Raw genomic sequence first — 12904 nt, forward strand, 5'->3', positions numbered from 1 at the left:
GAGATGCACCAGTCCAACTTTTTCAATTCCAATATCTATACTTTGATTTTAAGTATCTGCCTTTCACCTGATCTTAAACGATACTAACGTAAGGATAGAAAATGGCACTTGTTTCCTTATTTCCTTACACAAGAGATCCAATTCTGTTATGTAACTGTTATTTATCCTTCAAGTAACTAGTGAACAACTTTGAATAAATAAAGTTCAAACATTATGAGACATTCAAGGCCAAAATCAGGAACTGACACTTGATCCAACTTTTCCATGTTGATATTGGAGTATCGTATTGGTATCAGTATTGGTGCATCCCTACATTTTATTTTTACATGTAATTCCACGTTGCTGTAGAAAAGTTTCCACAGACAGGATACTTTAATGCAACTTTTTACATTTTCTCCATGGGCATACAGTATTTCCAAGTTTTCCGACTATGTTCCACAATAAGGATCTATCTTGCATTTATTCAGCTGCTGGAGTTTTTATTTCTCAAAAATCCATGCCTCTCCCTAGATGTGAGTTGCACCATGGCATCGTTGAGTCACCATGGAGATAGACAAGTTTAATGCCCTACTGTGAAAACATTCAAGACGTAACAAAACATATCCATGGCGTGTAAAGCAGGTGGTTTACCCTCTACCAGAAATATTACATAGTCCACCTTTAACTCTTCTGCAGTCAAGGGCGTAGCTTTGAAGAAGGACGGTGGGGACATGTCACAACAACCAATATTTGGGGAAGACAAAATAGTCCCTACCAATATTTGCCATTTTATTTTAATACACAAAAATATAAATTTATGCAGATATTTTTCCAAACTCAATCATATTAATTTAACACGTTTTAGTTCACATTTTGTTTAATAGAAGTTCTGAGATGTATTCAGTGACATGACGACAGGGTTACCCAATTAGTGATGTCATTAGTGGAGCCAGGAGCCTAAACTTGGGAAGCGGCGGGACAGGGCCAGGACCTGAAGATGGCGACTTGAGCAGACGTGAGTGAAGACACTGCACTAAAAACACTAAAAAACTTTTCAAAACGAACTTACTTGGCTTCATCTTCAGTTAAACTTGTCTTATAATGAGTCGCATCAGAAAAAGAGCGACTATCACCACAAGTGCACCTCCCAAACAGAGCCCTACTCGTGACAATATTCTATGGAAAAATGTCTGGACATTTCCTCACAGATATCTCATCACCAAGCCTGATTCATCTGCCGGTTTTACTTTGTTTCACTTTGTCCAAACCGTCTGACCTCGCAGCCTTAGATTTTGTTTGCTCAACTGTAGGCGGGTACTTTTTTTAATTTAACAAATCACTGCTATTTGGTCGTGATGTATGTAATGCGCCGCTAACGGGGCTAAGTGGTATATTAAGCTTTTCCCAAATCCCGTAGGAAGAAGGACAATAACGTCTTTCCCCTTGATGAAATTCAACAAACATTCTCTTTATTCCGGCTTTAAATCCTCGATCTCGGGAATCGTTGACAACACTGAATATATGACTCTTCGCTGATTGGCTGGTGCCCAAACTTGCACTTCTGGGGTTTTTGTGAACTGTCTAGTGTATTTTGATTCATGACCTAGTCGCTGGAGAGAAATGAAATTGAGCGGAGGCACTAGGGCTGCGTTCAGACTGCAGCCTGAAGTGACCCAAATCTGATTTTTTGGCCCCTATGTGACCTGTATCTGACCTTTTAATGACAGATCAGATTTTTTCAAATGCGACCCAGGCCACTTTGATATGTGCTCCTGAAACCGATACATATCCGATCTATTGACATGCGACTTCAGTCTGAACGGTCAAAGCGCATTCATCCACCTACACGTTATCAACAAGCCACAAACGTCACTATTCTGCGCTGAAGTAGGTGAAAATTGTTAATGAACTCTGTGTCACTGAAGTGAAGCACATCACCACTCACCACTCTTGGCTACGTCTTCCACATCCACACGTTCCTTTCAACGGACGTCGCTGCCGCTGCCCCACAAAACGCCACGGCCAAAAACCTCGTCCTTCTCCTTCTCAATCTCCTCCTTAAAACAAGTAAGTTGTTCATGTTCTGGCTCCGGTACGAGAGGAACTTTAAAATCTCCAGGTGCTCAATGCTCGCCTCCATGTTTGGACAACTTCTGTAAACACAGAGCACACTCGCTGCGGTTGACGTCATCGTGTCTCCATTGCACATGCGGGACACTTTAGGGCCATTTATTGTTCACACTGGAGATCACATACAAGTCGCATTTAATTGGAAATGTGAACGACCTCGCAAAAACATCGGATTTCACAAAAAAATCTGAATTGAGCATTAAACCCTGCAGTCTGAACGTAGCCTATGTGACGCCAGCCTGGCTTCTCATCACCATCAAGCAAAGGGAAATCAGCTACAAACTTCTACATCGCTGTGATCCGCTAAAGAATCATCTTAGAAGGACAATGGACACGAACTGTACATTTTGCAAACTGAAAAATGAAACCACCGCTCACTTATTTTGTACCTGCCCAGACTCTGTGTGCTTTTGGAAAGAAGAGTACAACACTGTGGAATCTGGAATTTCTAATGTTGAAGATGAGGAAAGTTCAAGTCAAAACAAATGTAAACAAAAACTTGACTGAACACTGTTGTAAATGATTAAATTCACACATACAGTGCTCACATATTCACATAACGGTACTTGAGGTTTCAGGCTTGACCTTGGTGAGGAGGAAGCGGTTGGATCTGAAAGAGTGTGAAGCCCAAACAGCAGGAAACACAGATCCTGCATGACAGAAGGACGTTTGAATGAATGACAGCTCTTCACTCACTGCAACAAAACAAAACACCATAATGAGACAGACTGTCATTGAGAAATTAGCATGAAGTAAGAAAACACGAGAACTTCTACAGTTCAAAATAATAATAATAACGGTAATGTAGTGAATAAGCAGTGTGGAAATCAAAATTCACAACTTTGCTATTAGAATATTCTGAATTTCCAAGTTTAGCAGAGTTCGTCGGAGTTTGTCTGCTACATTTAAAAACTTTTTTTTGTTTTTTTTTTTGTTTTAGAAACAAGTGAAACCAAGATGACCGCCCAAGTCTGAAAAACTAAAATAATTGCATTGACCAGAGAGATTTTCTTTAAGGAACACTATCCTTTTAGGTTTAAGAATAAGGAAATGTTAATGGTGTTTTCATAGCAATAAACAATTCTAAACAAAATAGTATATCGTTTGAATGGGCAAAAGTCCTCAAAATGGCTCCGAATAACAGAATGCTGAAACCATTAATAGAGTCATGATTTACACTTAATTCGGTCCAGGTTCTGTTCCATGGAGATAAAGAGGAGTGTAGTAAATGTGGTGCATGGGGGTACATCGTCCACCCAACGTGAAATTAACAAAAAAAACAAAAAAAACAAAAAAAACAAATATAAGATAGCTACAACTTAAATGTCAAACCGGCGCTATTGGCAACAGTGAAAACAACCTGCATAGACTCATGATATCTGCACTACTGTCCTATAGTGACCTGAGACATGAGGGACCAGGACTAAACCAGGTCTAAACCAGGTCTAAACCAGGACTGGGTGTGTGGACGGGCTCAGAGGTGCGCCCATGTAGACTGTAGGGTGACTGCGGGCGAAAGGACCCGTGCAGCCGTTGCCCGATCACGCTTTGTGGACACCCTGCTCCATGGGCTTGGGGTTCTTCCTCTCGCTCTGAAGTCCAAGATTAGTCCTGGTTTAGTCCTGGTTTACAGTGGCGTAGTTGGCAGTTTGCGGGCCCTGAGCGAACTTGGGTTGGGGGTCCTCACTATAACGCACAGTTTTTTGTTTTGTTTTGTTTTATAATGTATTTATGTCTATTTTGCCTCCATGTTCTTGAGACATGCACATCTTTATTTATTTGAATTATGGTGGATTGGAAACTTGTCTCATTAGTTCAGTCGCACACTAGAAAACCAAAGCTGAAAGTAGTTTTATTGTTTTGCTAGTACAATTACATTTTTGTTTACGTCCATTACGATGATTATGATTATTATTTTTCTTATGATTATTGTGCAAAAGTAAACTATTCTCATTTAATGTCATATTGAGAGAAAATCAAATTGCGCTGATTCCTCAACCATTAGTGGAACTGAGGGCATTTGGTTGGGGGCCCTTCCATTTTTGGGGGCCCTAGGCAGCCGCCTGATTTTCCCTAATGGTAGCACCGCCTCTGCTGGTTTAGTCCTGGTTTAATCCTGGTTCAGTCTTGGTTCATGTGTTGTAGTCTATGATTTATGTTTTGTAGGTGATTATGAACGGTGTTAAAGTTAATAACCTGATTCCACATCATTTTGAGTAAAAAAAAACATCAAATATTACAGATTTTGACTGGACTGGCACCTTTATGTTTGTACTGAAAGAGATTTTTTTTTTCTTTTTTTTTTTTTTAAATAAACAATCTATATGACAGCTGTGTACATTTTGGCACATTAAATTGAATATTTGGCTTTTGGGGTGGAGGTGGATGACGTCACGAATCGCTTACACCCACTTGAAAAATCCCCATTACCCCACTGAAATAATCAGTTTAATGCTACACTGTGAAACATTTTGGCCAAAGAAATAACATCTCCATGGACACAAGAAGACAAGAGCGCACTTTTAAATGTTAAAAACCCTGTACCTCTTTTTTCTTCCTTGTATTTGAACAAAATTGTATAAGCAGCTATTGGGGTCAGAATAAGTTGCTGCTGTGTACAGTCTGCATCTAATTAATAAGTGTTTTATTATCCGAGACGCAGGAAGTGCACAGTTAGCCTGGTAGTTGATGTATGTTGATGGCAAAAACTCCGCTCTGGCCTCTCAAAAAGTTGTAAAAAGCTCTCAAAAACTCATCACGGTGACTTATTAAGATGCTTTGAATGCAAAAGGTAAATGAGGAACAACTTTGGACCTCTGCAAAAAGTTCAGCTCTGTTTTTTTTTTTTTTTTTTTTCATGTTTTTAAGACAGTAAAACTCAGCTACAGCCCCTTTAACCCGTCTCTCTGTGCTTGCTTCGTGGTGTTCAGGTGATCCAGACGGTGACGGCGGTGGATAAGGACGACTTTGCCAACGGACAGAGGTTTTCCTTCGCTCTTCCAGAACATTCCGCCGCTAATCCCAACTTCACCCTCAAGGACAACCAAGGTAATTAAAGTGATCGATAGCTTTTGTTTCCTTTTCTTATGAATTCTGCGCACAGCCTTTGGGCATTAGCTCCGCTCTCTCTCCCTCTGTAAACCCGCTCTCGTTCTTCCCCTTTTTTTTTTCTTCTCTCTTTCTCTTGTTTGTCTAAATTCTTGCTCATTTCTCTCTGTCTTTACTCTATGTCTACTTCTCTCTCTTCATTTCTCTCTCCCTCATCTACATTCCTCTCTCTCTCTTCCTCTAACTCCCCCTTTCTGTTTCCCCACTCTTTTTTTTCTATCTATTCTTTTTTTCCCGACTGTCTTCTTCCCTCACTGTCCCACCCTCTTTCCTTTCTCTCCGTTTCTCTCCCTTCCCCTATTTTTGACACTCGCCTTCCTGTCTCCTCTTCTGTTTTCTCTCTCTTCCCTCCCTCTTTCTTTTCCTCCATCTCTCTCCTTCCTTCTCTTTCTCTTTCTCTCTTCTTCTGTTTGCTCTCGCGATTCCTCTAACTCCTCTCTAATTCTCGACTTTCTCTCTTTCATTCTTCATTCACCTTCTCCCTCTCTCTTTCTCTTCTCTTCCAATTGCTCTCTCTTTCTCTAATTCCCACTCTCTCTTCTTCGCTCTCTCACTCTGTAATTTTCTCCTCCTTTCTCTCTTTCTCTTTCCCTCACTTCTGTCTTTCTTGTCGCTCCCATCTCTATCTAATTTTATTGGCCATATTTACATGATGTTTTTTTCATTCTGAATTAATTATTCTGAGTTAAATAGTTCGGAAGTAAAATATTCTCCTTCAAATGAATTGAAGTTTACATGGAAAACACGTTAAATCGTCTTTATTTAATTCCGCTCAATGTTTGGGGGTGGGGAAGGGTTCTGATTGGACAGAGACATTTACGTCGACCGAAAGAAAACGCACACTTCAGCCGCTACCGGCTTTTCTGTCATCTCGGTTTGTCGTTATGCCACAGACACAAACACGATCCAAACTTTCTTCACAGTCATTTGGATGATAATGGAATGTAAAATTATCTGCCAGTGGAATAAGACTTTTTGTACTTAAAATATGAAAATACATCTTGCACTTAAAATAAGAAAAACAAGTTCAGTGTGGCTTGAATTATGAAAAACACACACAATCTGTGTATCATTTGTTCATTAGTTTTTCAATGTAAAACCAAAAACAAGAAAACAAACAAACAACCATTTTCTTCATTATTTGTCTCTAAAACCAAAATAAATAAAAAAACTGATAACGATTTGTTTTGTTTTTTTATTTTTCGATTTTGTGTTTAAATGAAGAATGGAACAAACGGATGGCTACCGTTTCCGTGACTTAAACTGCAATGCCGAACTTTTGCGGCACGTACGGACTAAACTAGGGCTGAACCAGGTCCGGGACCAGACCGGAACCAAACCGGGACTTTAGACCGGGTTTGAGACCTGGAACAGAACTGAGACTGGGACTGAGGCAGGGACTGAAGCCGGGATCAGACCAGGACTGAGACTGGGACTGAAAACAGTTTAGTCCTGGCTTAGTCCTGTTTTAGTCCTGTTTTAGTCCTGATTCAGTCCGGGTCTCAGTCCTGGTCTCAGTCCTGGTTCAGTCCTTATACGGCGCAAAAGTCAGAGATCGCAGTTTAAGTCACTGAAACGGGAAACGGTCGTTATCCGTTTTTTCCATTCTTCATTTAAACACAAAATCTAAAAATGTAACAAATCATTTTTTCCTTTTTTTTTTTTTTTTTCATTTTGGTTTTAGAGACAAATAATGAAGACAATAGTTGTTTTTTTTCATTTTCTTATTTTTGGTTTTAGTTTGAAAAACGAATGAACGAATGATACACGGATTTTATTCCACTGTCAAGTTGAATCGACTCAAAAATCGAGTCAAATGTTCTTAATTTAAGTCATTTCAACATACCTAGATATTGTTTTGTTTTCTTTTTTCCAGTGCACTCTCTTTCTCCTCTGCTTCATCCCTCCCTCCTCTTTTTCTCTCTTCTCTCTCAGCTGTAATACGTTTGTGTGTGTAAACAGCAGTCTATAGTGTAGTCTTAGGACTTATCTGTGATTGGTGCATATATTACCATTGACCTTTTCATGCACAAACAAGACTTTATTGCTTTCAAGGATGCTTATGTTTTTGTTTACGCGCACTTGTTTTTAATGCGCCAGCGCTGAGTTTGAATGGCATTTAGAGGAAGCCATAGATATTACGTTTGGTGAGCATAGACAGCCAAATGCAATTCAATTTTCAAGTTGTTATTAAAAAACTGGCGGGCACTAGAATGAGCGAACTAAGATAAACCGAGTGTGTGTTTATTTGCCTGTAGTGCGGATAGTTGCCTGACCAGCCGGAACCGCGCGCTTTGACGAAACTTCACAAAGGTCGCGTCTCGTTTCTCGTTCCTCGCTTCCTTCTCCTCGATCCTCCATTTTTCAGCTGTCAATCAAATGTGTCATATTAAGTGGTCTCTAAAAGAAAACCACGGGAGGAAAGAGTAAACATGAGGGAGGTTTCTGGACGCAGACATCGGAGAAAAGAGCCAAACAACCTCCTCTGTGGGCAGGACTTTCTCACCCATTTCCTGCAGATTTAAAGAGAGAAATGAGATGCAGCCCAAGACGAGTGAATCTGGAGCTGTGTCCTGTCCCCCAAGATTTCAGAGGGAGTGATTGACAGGCAGATTAACCAATCAGAGAGACACATGTGCTGTTTGTATCAAAAATAAACAAAGGGAAAAACATAAAGCACTGAGTAAGAGCCTGGGTTTTTGCAGAATCAAAAAATCAAAGCGTCAAATTTTTATTTATCTCAGCTAAAAGAGGTTAAATATTTTGTTTTGAATGAGACGAGAAGGCGAGATGTTTCAAGTTTGGACAGTTTTCACGCTCTATTGTCCAGTTTCAGTCACTGAACCAGGACTGAACCATTACTAAACCGCTTTCAGTCATGGTCTGGTCTCATTCTCAGTCCCGGTCTAGTCCTGGTCTGGTCCCGGTCTGGTCCTCGTCTGGTCCCGGCCTCAGTCCTGGTCTCAGTCCAGGTCTGGTCCTGGTCTCAGTCCTGGTCTCAGTCCCGGTCTGGTCCTGGTCTGGTCCCGGTCTCAGTCCTTGTCTGAGTCCCGGTTTCAGTCCCAATCTCAGTCCCGGTTTCAGTCCCAGTCTTAGTCCTGGTCCTGGTCCCAGTCTCAGTCCTGGTCTGGTACCAGTCTCAGTCCTGGTCCTGGTCCCGAACTCAGTCCTGGTCTCAGCCCCACTCTGGTTCCACTCTGGCTCCAGACTTGGCTTGGTTTGGTCCTGTTTTAGTCCTGGTTCAGTCCTGGTTCAGTCCGGCATTGCAATTTTATTCACGGAAACAGGAAATGGTCGTTATCCTTCCTTCCCCCCATTATTCATTTAAACACAAAATTGAAAACTGAAAAAAAAAAAAAAAAATTGTTATACATTTTATTTTATTTATTTTTTTTGGTTCTGGAACAAATAATGAAGAAAATACTTTTTTTTTTTTTTTTTTTTTTTTTTTCCCGTTTCCTTATGAATGAACGAATGATACATGGATTGATTCGCCGTATAGTTTCCTTTGCTTTGTTTCGGGTCTGAAGATGGACTTGTACCTGGACCACCGACGGATCACACACACACACACAGTTATTGGAATTTTAAAACAAAAAATAAAGTATATATCAAGGCTTTCATTTTTGTCGACCACAAGCCCTCAAATCCCCCGCGGTACACACAGTAGTGGCAGCAGAGGGCATGGAAGAAAAGTCTATGTGGAGATGTGCAAATGTCTTCAGCCATTTCGTGCCCTGTTAGCCGCTCCATCATTACCTTCTCTAGGGGAAATATCCCACTGTAATGACCCACTAGTGCCCCAGACGCTTGGCATGTTTGCTTCTAGTATTTTCAATTGGATTATAACCACTTGGCTCTCTGTCTTCTCTCTTCCTTCCCCGAGTGCCTCTATTCACGCCAAGGCTGGACCGGCGCACGGCGTTTGTTTCCATAGCGACGCCATTATGCTCTCAGGTGAATAACCCGGGGCCTATTTCGGTCCGGACCTCGCGGTTTTTTGAGAGAGGAGAGAGGAGTCGGAACATAAACTCGGACACAAAAACAGGAGGAGGGGGAAGAGGAGGGAGCGGGAAATCAATGTCATAACAGAAAGAAGCGGAGGAAGTTCAAATGGAGGTCTGGGGCTTTTATAAGGCAGAGCTTTCGAGTTTTCGGCGGGCAGTAATGGAGACTGGGTCAGAAAAGTGATATGAACAGGAGAATAGACTGGAAAGTGTAGTGTTGGCAAAGGGATACATATACAGTGTACAAGTGAGCTCTAATGGTATTGGGGCTTTGTTGTTGTTGTTCCTGGGGAGGATTTTTTGGGCAAGTCCTTATTTTATGGAAGCCGAGAGGGGTCACGACAAATGCAAACGCCGCAACAAATACAAACGCCACAACACAATCGCAAATGCCGCAACACATCAAAAAGCCACAACGGAGGTCACCGCGGGACTCTATTTTTTCGATGGACCGATCAAGCGGCAAGTGAAGAAGAAGAACTACAACGTGAAATGAATAATGATAAAACAATAAATTACTTTTACTTACGTTTCCAACTTCTCCGTTCCTTTACTTTTCACGTTGTAGTTCTTCTTCTTCACTTGCCGCTTGATCGGTACGTTGGAAAATAGAGTCCCGCGGTCACTTCCGTTGTGGCTTTTTGATGTGTTGTGGCTTTTTAATGTGTTGCGGTATTTGCGTTTGTGTTGTGGCGTTTGTATTTGTTGCGGCGTTTGCGTTTGTTGTGACCCCTCTCTGCTTCCGTATTATTTAGACTGACCTATCCGGCCAAAACCACACAGTTTCGGTAATTAGTTTTATTTTATTTGAGCAATTTGTTTCACAGAGTAACACAAAGAAAACATATTTAAATAAAATACTATAAAAAGAGAGTAGAAAGAAATGAAATCTCGTAATGTACTGTAAATGTGGCGAGCTAGCCAGGAGCTTTAACAGAACTTGACAGAGACAAACAGGTCTGGAATCGTATCTTGTCTCCATGATTTCAGATCGATGTGATTAACAGGCAGCCGGTTTCACTTCGTGGAAACCATCTGACCTCACAGCATTAGGGTTTGTTCGCTCAACGGTAGGCAGGTACTTTTATGTTTAACCAATCGCTGCTATTTGGTCGTGATGTATGTAATGCACCAAATCCCATAGGAAGGGCATTAACGTCTTTCCCTTAGTTTATGATGTTACATTTATGCTCCGGTTCTATTTTATCTTTTGAGTGGACGAGTAATTGCCTGAGTTTTCCGTAACATAATTTATCGGAAGACCAAATGAACTAGTCCTGATTCATCAGCCAGTTTCACTTCGTGGGAAGGATTCGTTTGCTTGACAGTAGGCAGGGACTTTTTAAAAATTTAACCAGCCACTGCTGTTTGGCCGTGACGTATGTAATGCGCCAAATCCCGTAGGAAGAAGGACAATAACGTCTTTCCCCTTAATAAATTCACCAAACATTCTCTTTGTTTCGGCTTTAAATCCTCGATCTCGGGAATCATTGCCAACACAGAATGTCTGTCTTCGTCTACATCCATCTCGACCGCTTTGTTTTACTGTTGTGCTGTTCCACAAAAGGGACCCAGACAGGTGCTTGAGTTTGACGTCATGGTTTCACAACTCTTCGCTAATTGGCCATTGCGCAGACTACAACTTCTGGGGTTCTTGGAAACCGTCTAGTGTTTTCCGATTCCTGACCTAGTCACTGGAGAGAAATGAAATTGAGCAAAGGCACTGGCTAAACATTTACATGACCGGGGACTAAATTAATTTGGCTTTAAAATTGGAATAAACCACCCACCTAATTCGGAATTAAGTTTGATTCTGAACAAGTTTAATTCCGAATAAACATTAGCAATTAAGTGTTTACATGTTTTTTTTTTAAGTGGAATTGTTTTTTTTATTCCGAATTAAATTATTTTTAATCAGAATTAAAGCTCTTATGTAAACGTGGCAGTTGTTTACTTCTCTCCCGCCTAATTTCTTCACGTTTTCTTTCTCACCTTGTTTCTCGGTCTCTAGGTGGCGCCAGTCTGGTTAATTGACAGATGGATTAGCCAATCAGACGCACATGGTCCGTTCAGGCCAAAACAAATACGGCGTCTTTAGGATAAAAAAAAAAGGAAGGGATTATGTGGAGGATTGAGAAACAACTCAGATCTCTTCAGAACCAAACAAGCAAACTTTGTATTTATTTATTTATGTCAGGTCAAAGAAGTTGTATATGTTGAGATGTCTTCCACAGTTGATTGACATGATACAAATTTGAGGCTGTGGTTGGACCGTCACAAATTATAACGGAGGATTCAAACTAAATGTAAGAGGAACTGTCTGGTCATGCACCATCTAGACCCAAGTTCGTTCTTCAGTTATAGTCTGGCTGTGTTTGTGGTGTTGCAGTGTTCATAAGTCTCAGTTAAATCCCACTTTAGTCCTTGTTTATTTTTGGTTTAGTCTGAATTCATTATTGTTTGAGTCAAATGAGTCAGATTCAGATTAAATATTTGTCGCTATGTCTTAGGAAAACAACCATTTGGATCATCAAACACTGCATAGTAATCATGTAAATCCATTGTAAAATCCTGAATGAATCACTGATCTATGCAATGTTATTGTATTTTCTTTTCATCATTTTCTCTTGTGGCTGTTGTTTGGTTTAGACGTTGCAACTTTCTAATAGAGCATTTGTTCAGGTTTTTATTGCAAGAAACATTTTGAAATGAGCACTAAAATATAATCAATGAGAGTTTTTCTTCTATACACAGTTATGTCTTAGTTTATTGTGGCAATTTTAAATACGGCAGTCGATATAGTTTTTGTGTCGTTTGTAATCTTTCTGAATGGAAAAGGAAAAACTGTAAAAAGGATTCATTTTTGCTCTGCTGCTTTGGTTCATAATAATTATATCTTAAAGGTGCGTTGTGTAACTTTTCCGGTGGAGGGTCCGTCAAATTTTTTCTCAGTTTGGTGTTAAAGCTTTTTATTTTCATGGAGACTAAACTGGACCAAGTTACAGGTCAGATCTGTGGAGAGGCGACCAAGCTCACAGTCAGAATACATGTTTTTCTAGGTATTTTTGAGAATCTGTGTGTCATTCGTTCATTTGTTTTTCAATATAAAACCAAAAATAAGAAAATAAAAAAAAATAAAAAAAAATAAAAACGGATAATGATTTGTTTCCAGTTTTTGTGACTTAAACTGCGATGCTGGACTTTTGCGCCGCATACGGACTGAACCAGGACTAAACCAGGTCCGACCAGACCAGAACCAGATCAAGGCTTAGACCAGGACCGGGACTGAGACCGGGACTGAAACCGGGACTGAGACCGGGACTGAGACTGGGACTGAGACCAGGACTGAGGCCGGGACCAGACCAAGACCAGGCCATGATTGAGATCCTAGTCTAGTCCTAGTGTAGTCCTAGTCTAGTCATATTCTAGTCCTAGTCTAGTCGTAGTGTAGTCCTAGTCTAGTCCTATTCTAGTCCTTGTCTAGTCCTAGTGTAGTCCTAGTTCTAGTCCTAGTCTAGTCCTAGTGTAGTCCTAGTTCTAGTCCTAGTCTAGTCCTAGTCTAGTCCTAGTCCTAGTCTAGTCCTAGTCTAGTCCTAGTGTAGTCCTAGTCTAGTCATATTCTAGTCCTTGTCTAGTCCTAGTGTAGTCCTAGTCTAGTCCTATTCTAGTCCTAGTCTAGT

General features: G+C 40.6%; 1 protein-coding gene across 1 annotated transcript in view; it reads left to right on the plus strand.

Annotated features, from left to right (window-relative positions):
- Nucleotides 1–12904, plus strand: part of LOC110156593 (cadherin-18) — a 354498-nt gene that overhangs the window by 254953 nt on the left and 86641 nt on the right. The window contains exon 9 of the mRNA XM_020920794.2: nucleotides 5040–5157. Coding sequence (XP_020776453.1) covers nucleotides 5040–5157 — 118 coding nt within the window. The remainder of the gene's footprint in view (nucleotides 1–5039; nucleotides 5158–12904) is intronic.

This window comes from Boleophthalmus pectinirostris, unplaced genomic scaffold, assembly GCF_026225935.1.
Source record: "Boleophthalmus pectinirostris isolate CB_2022bp ecotype Guang Dong unplaced genomic scaffold, ASM2622593v1 HiC_scaffold_15, whole genome shotgun sequence".
Lineage (NCBI taxonomy): Eukaryota > Metazoa > Chordata > Actinopteri > Gobiiformes > Gobiidae > Boleophthalmus > Boleophthalmus pectinirostris.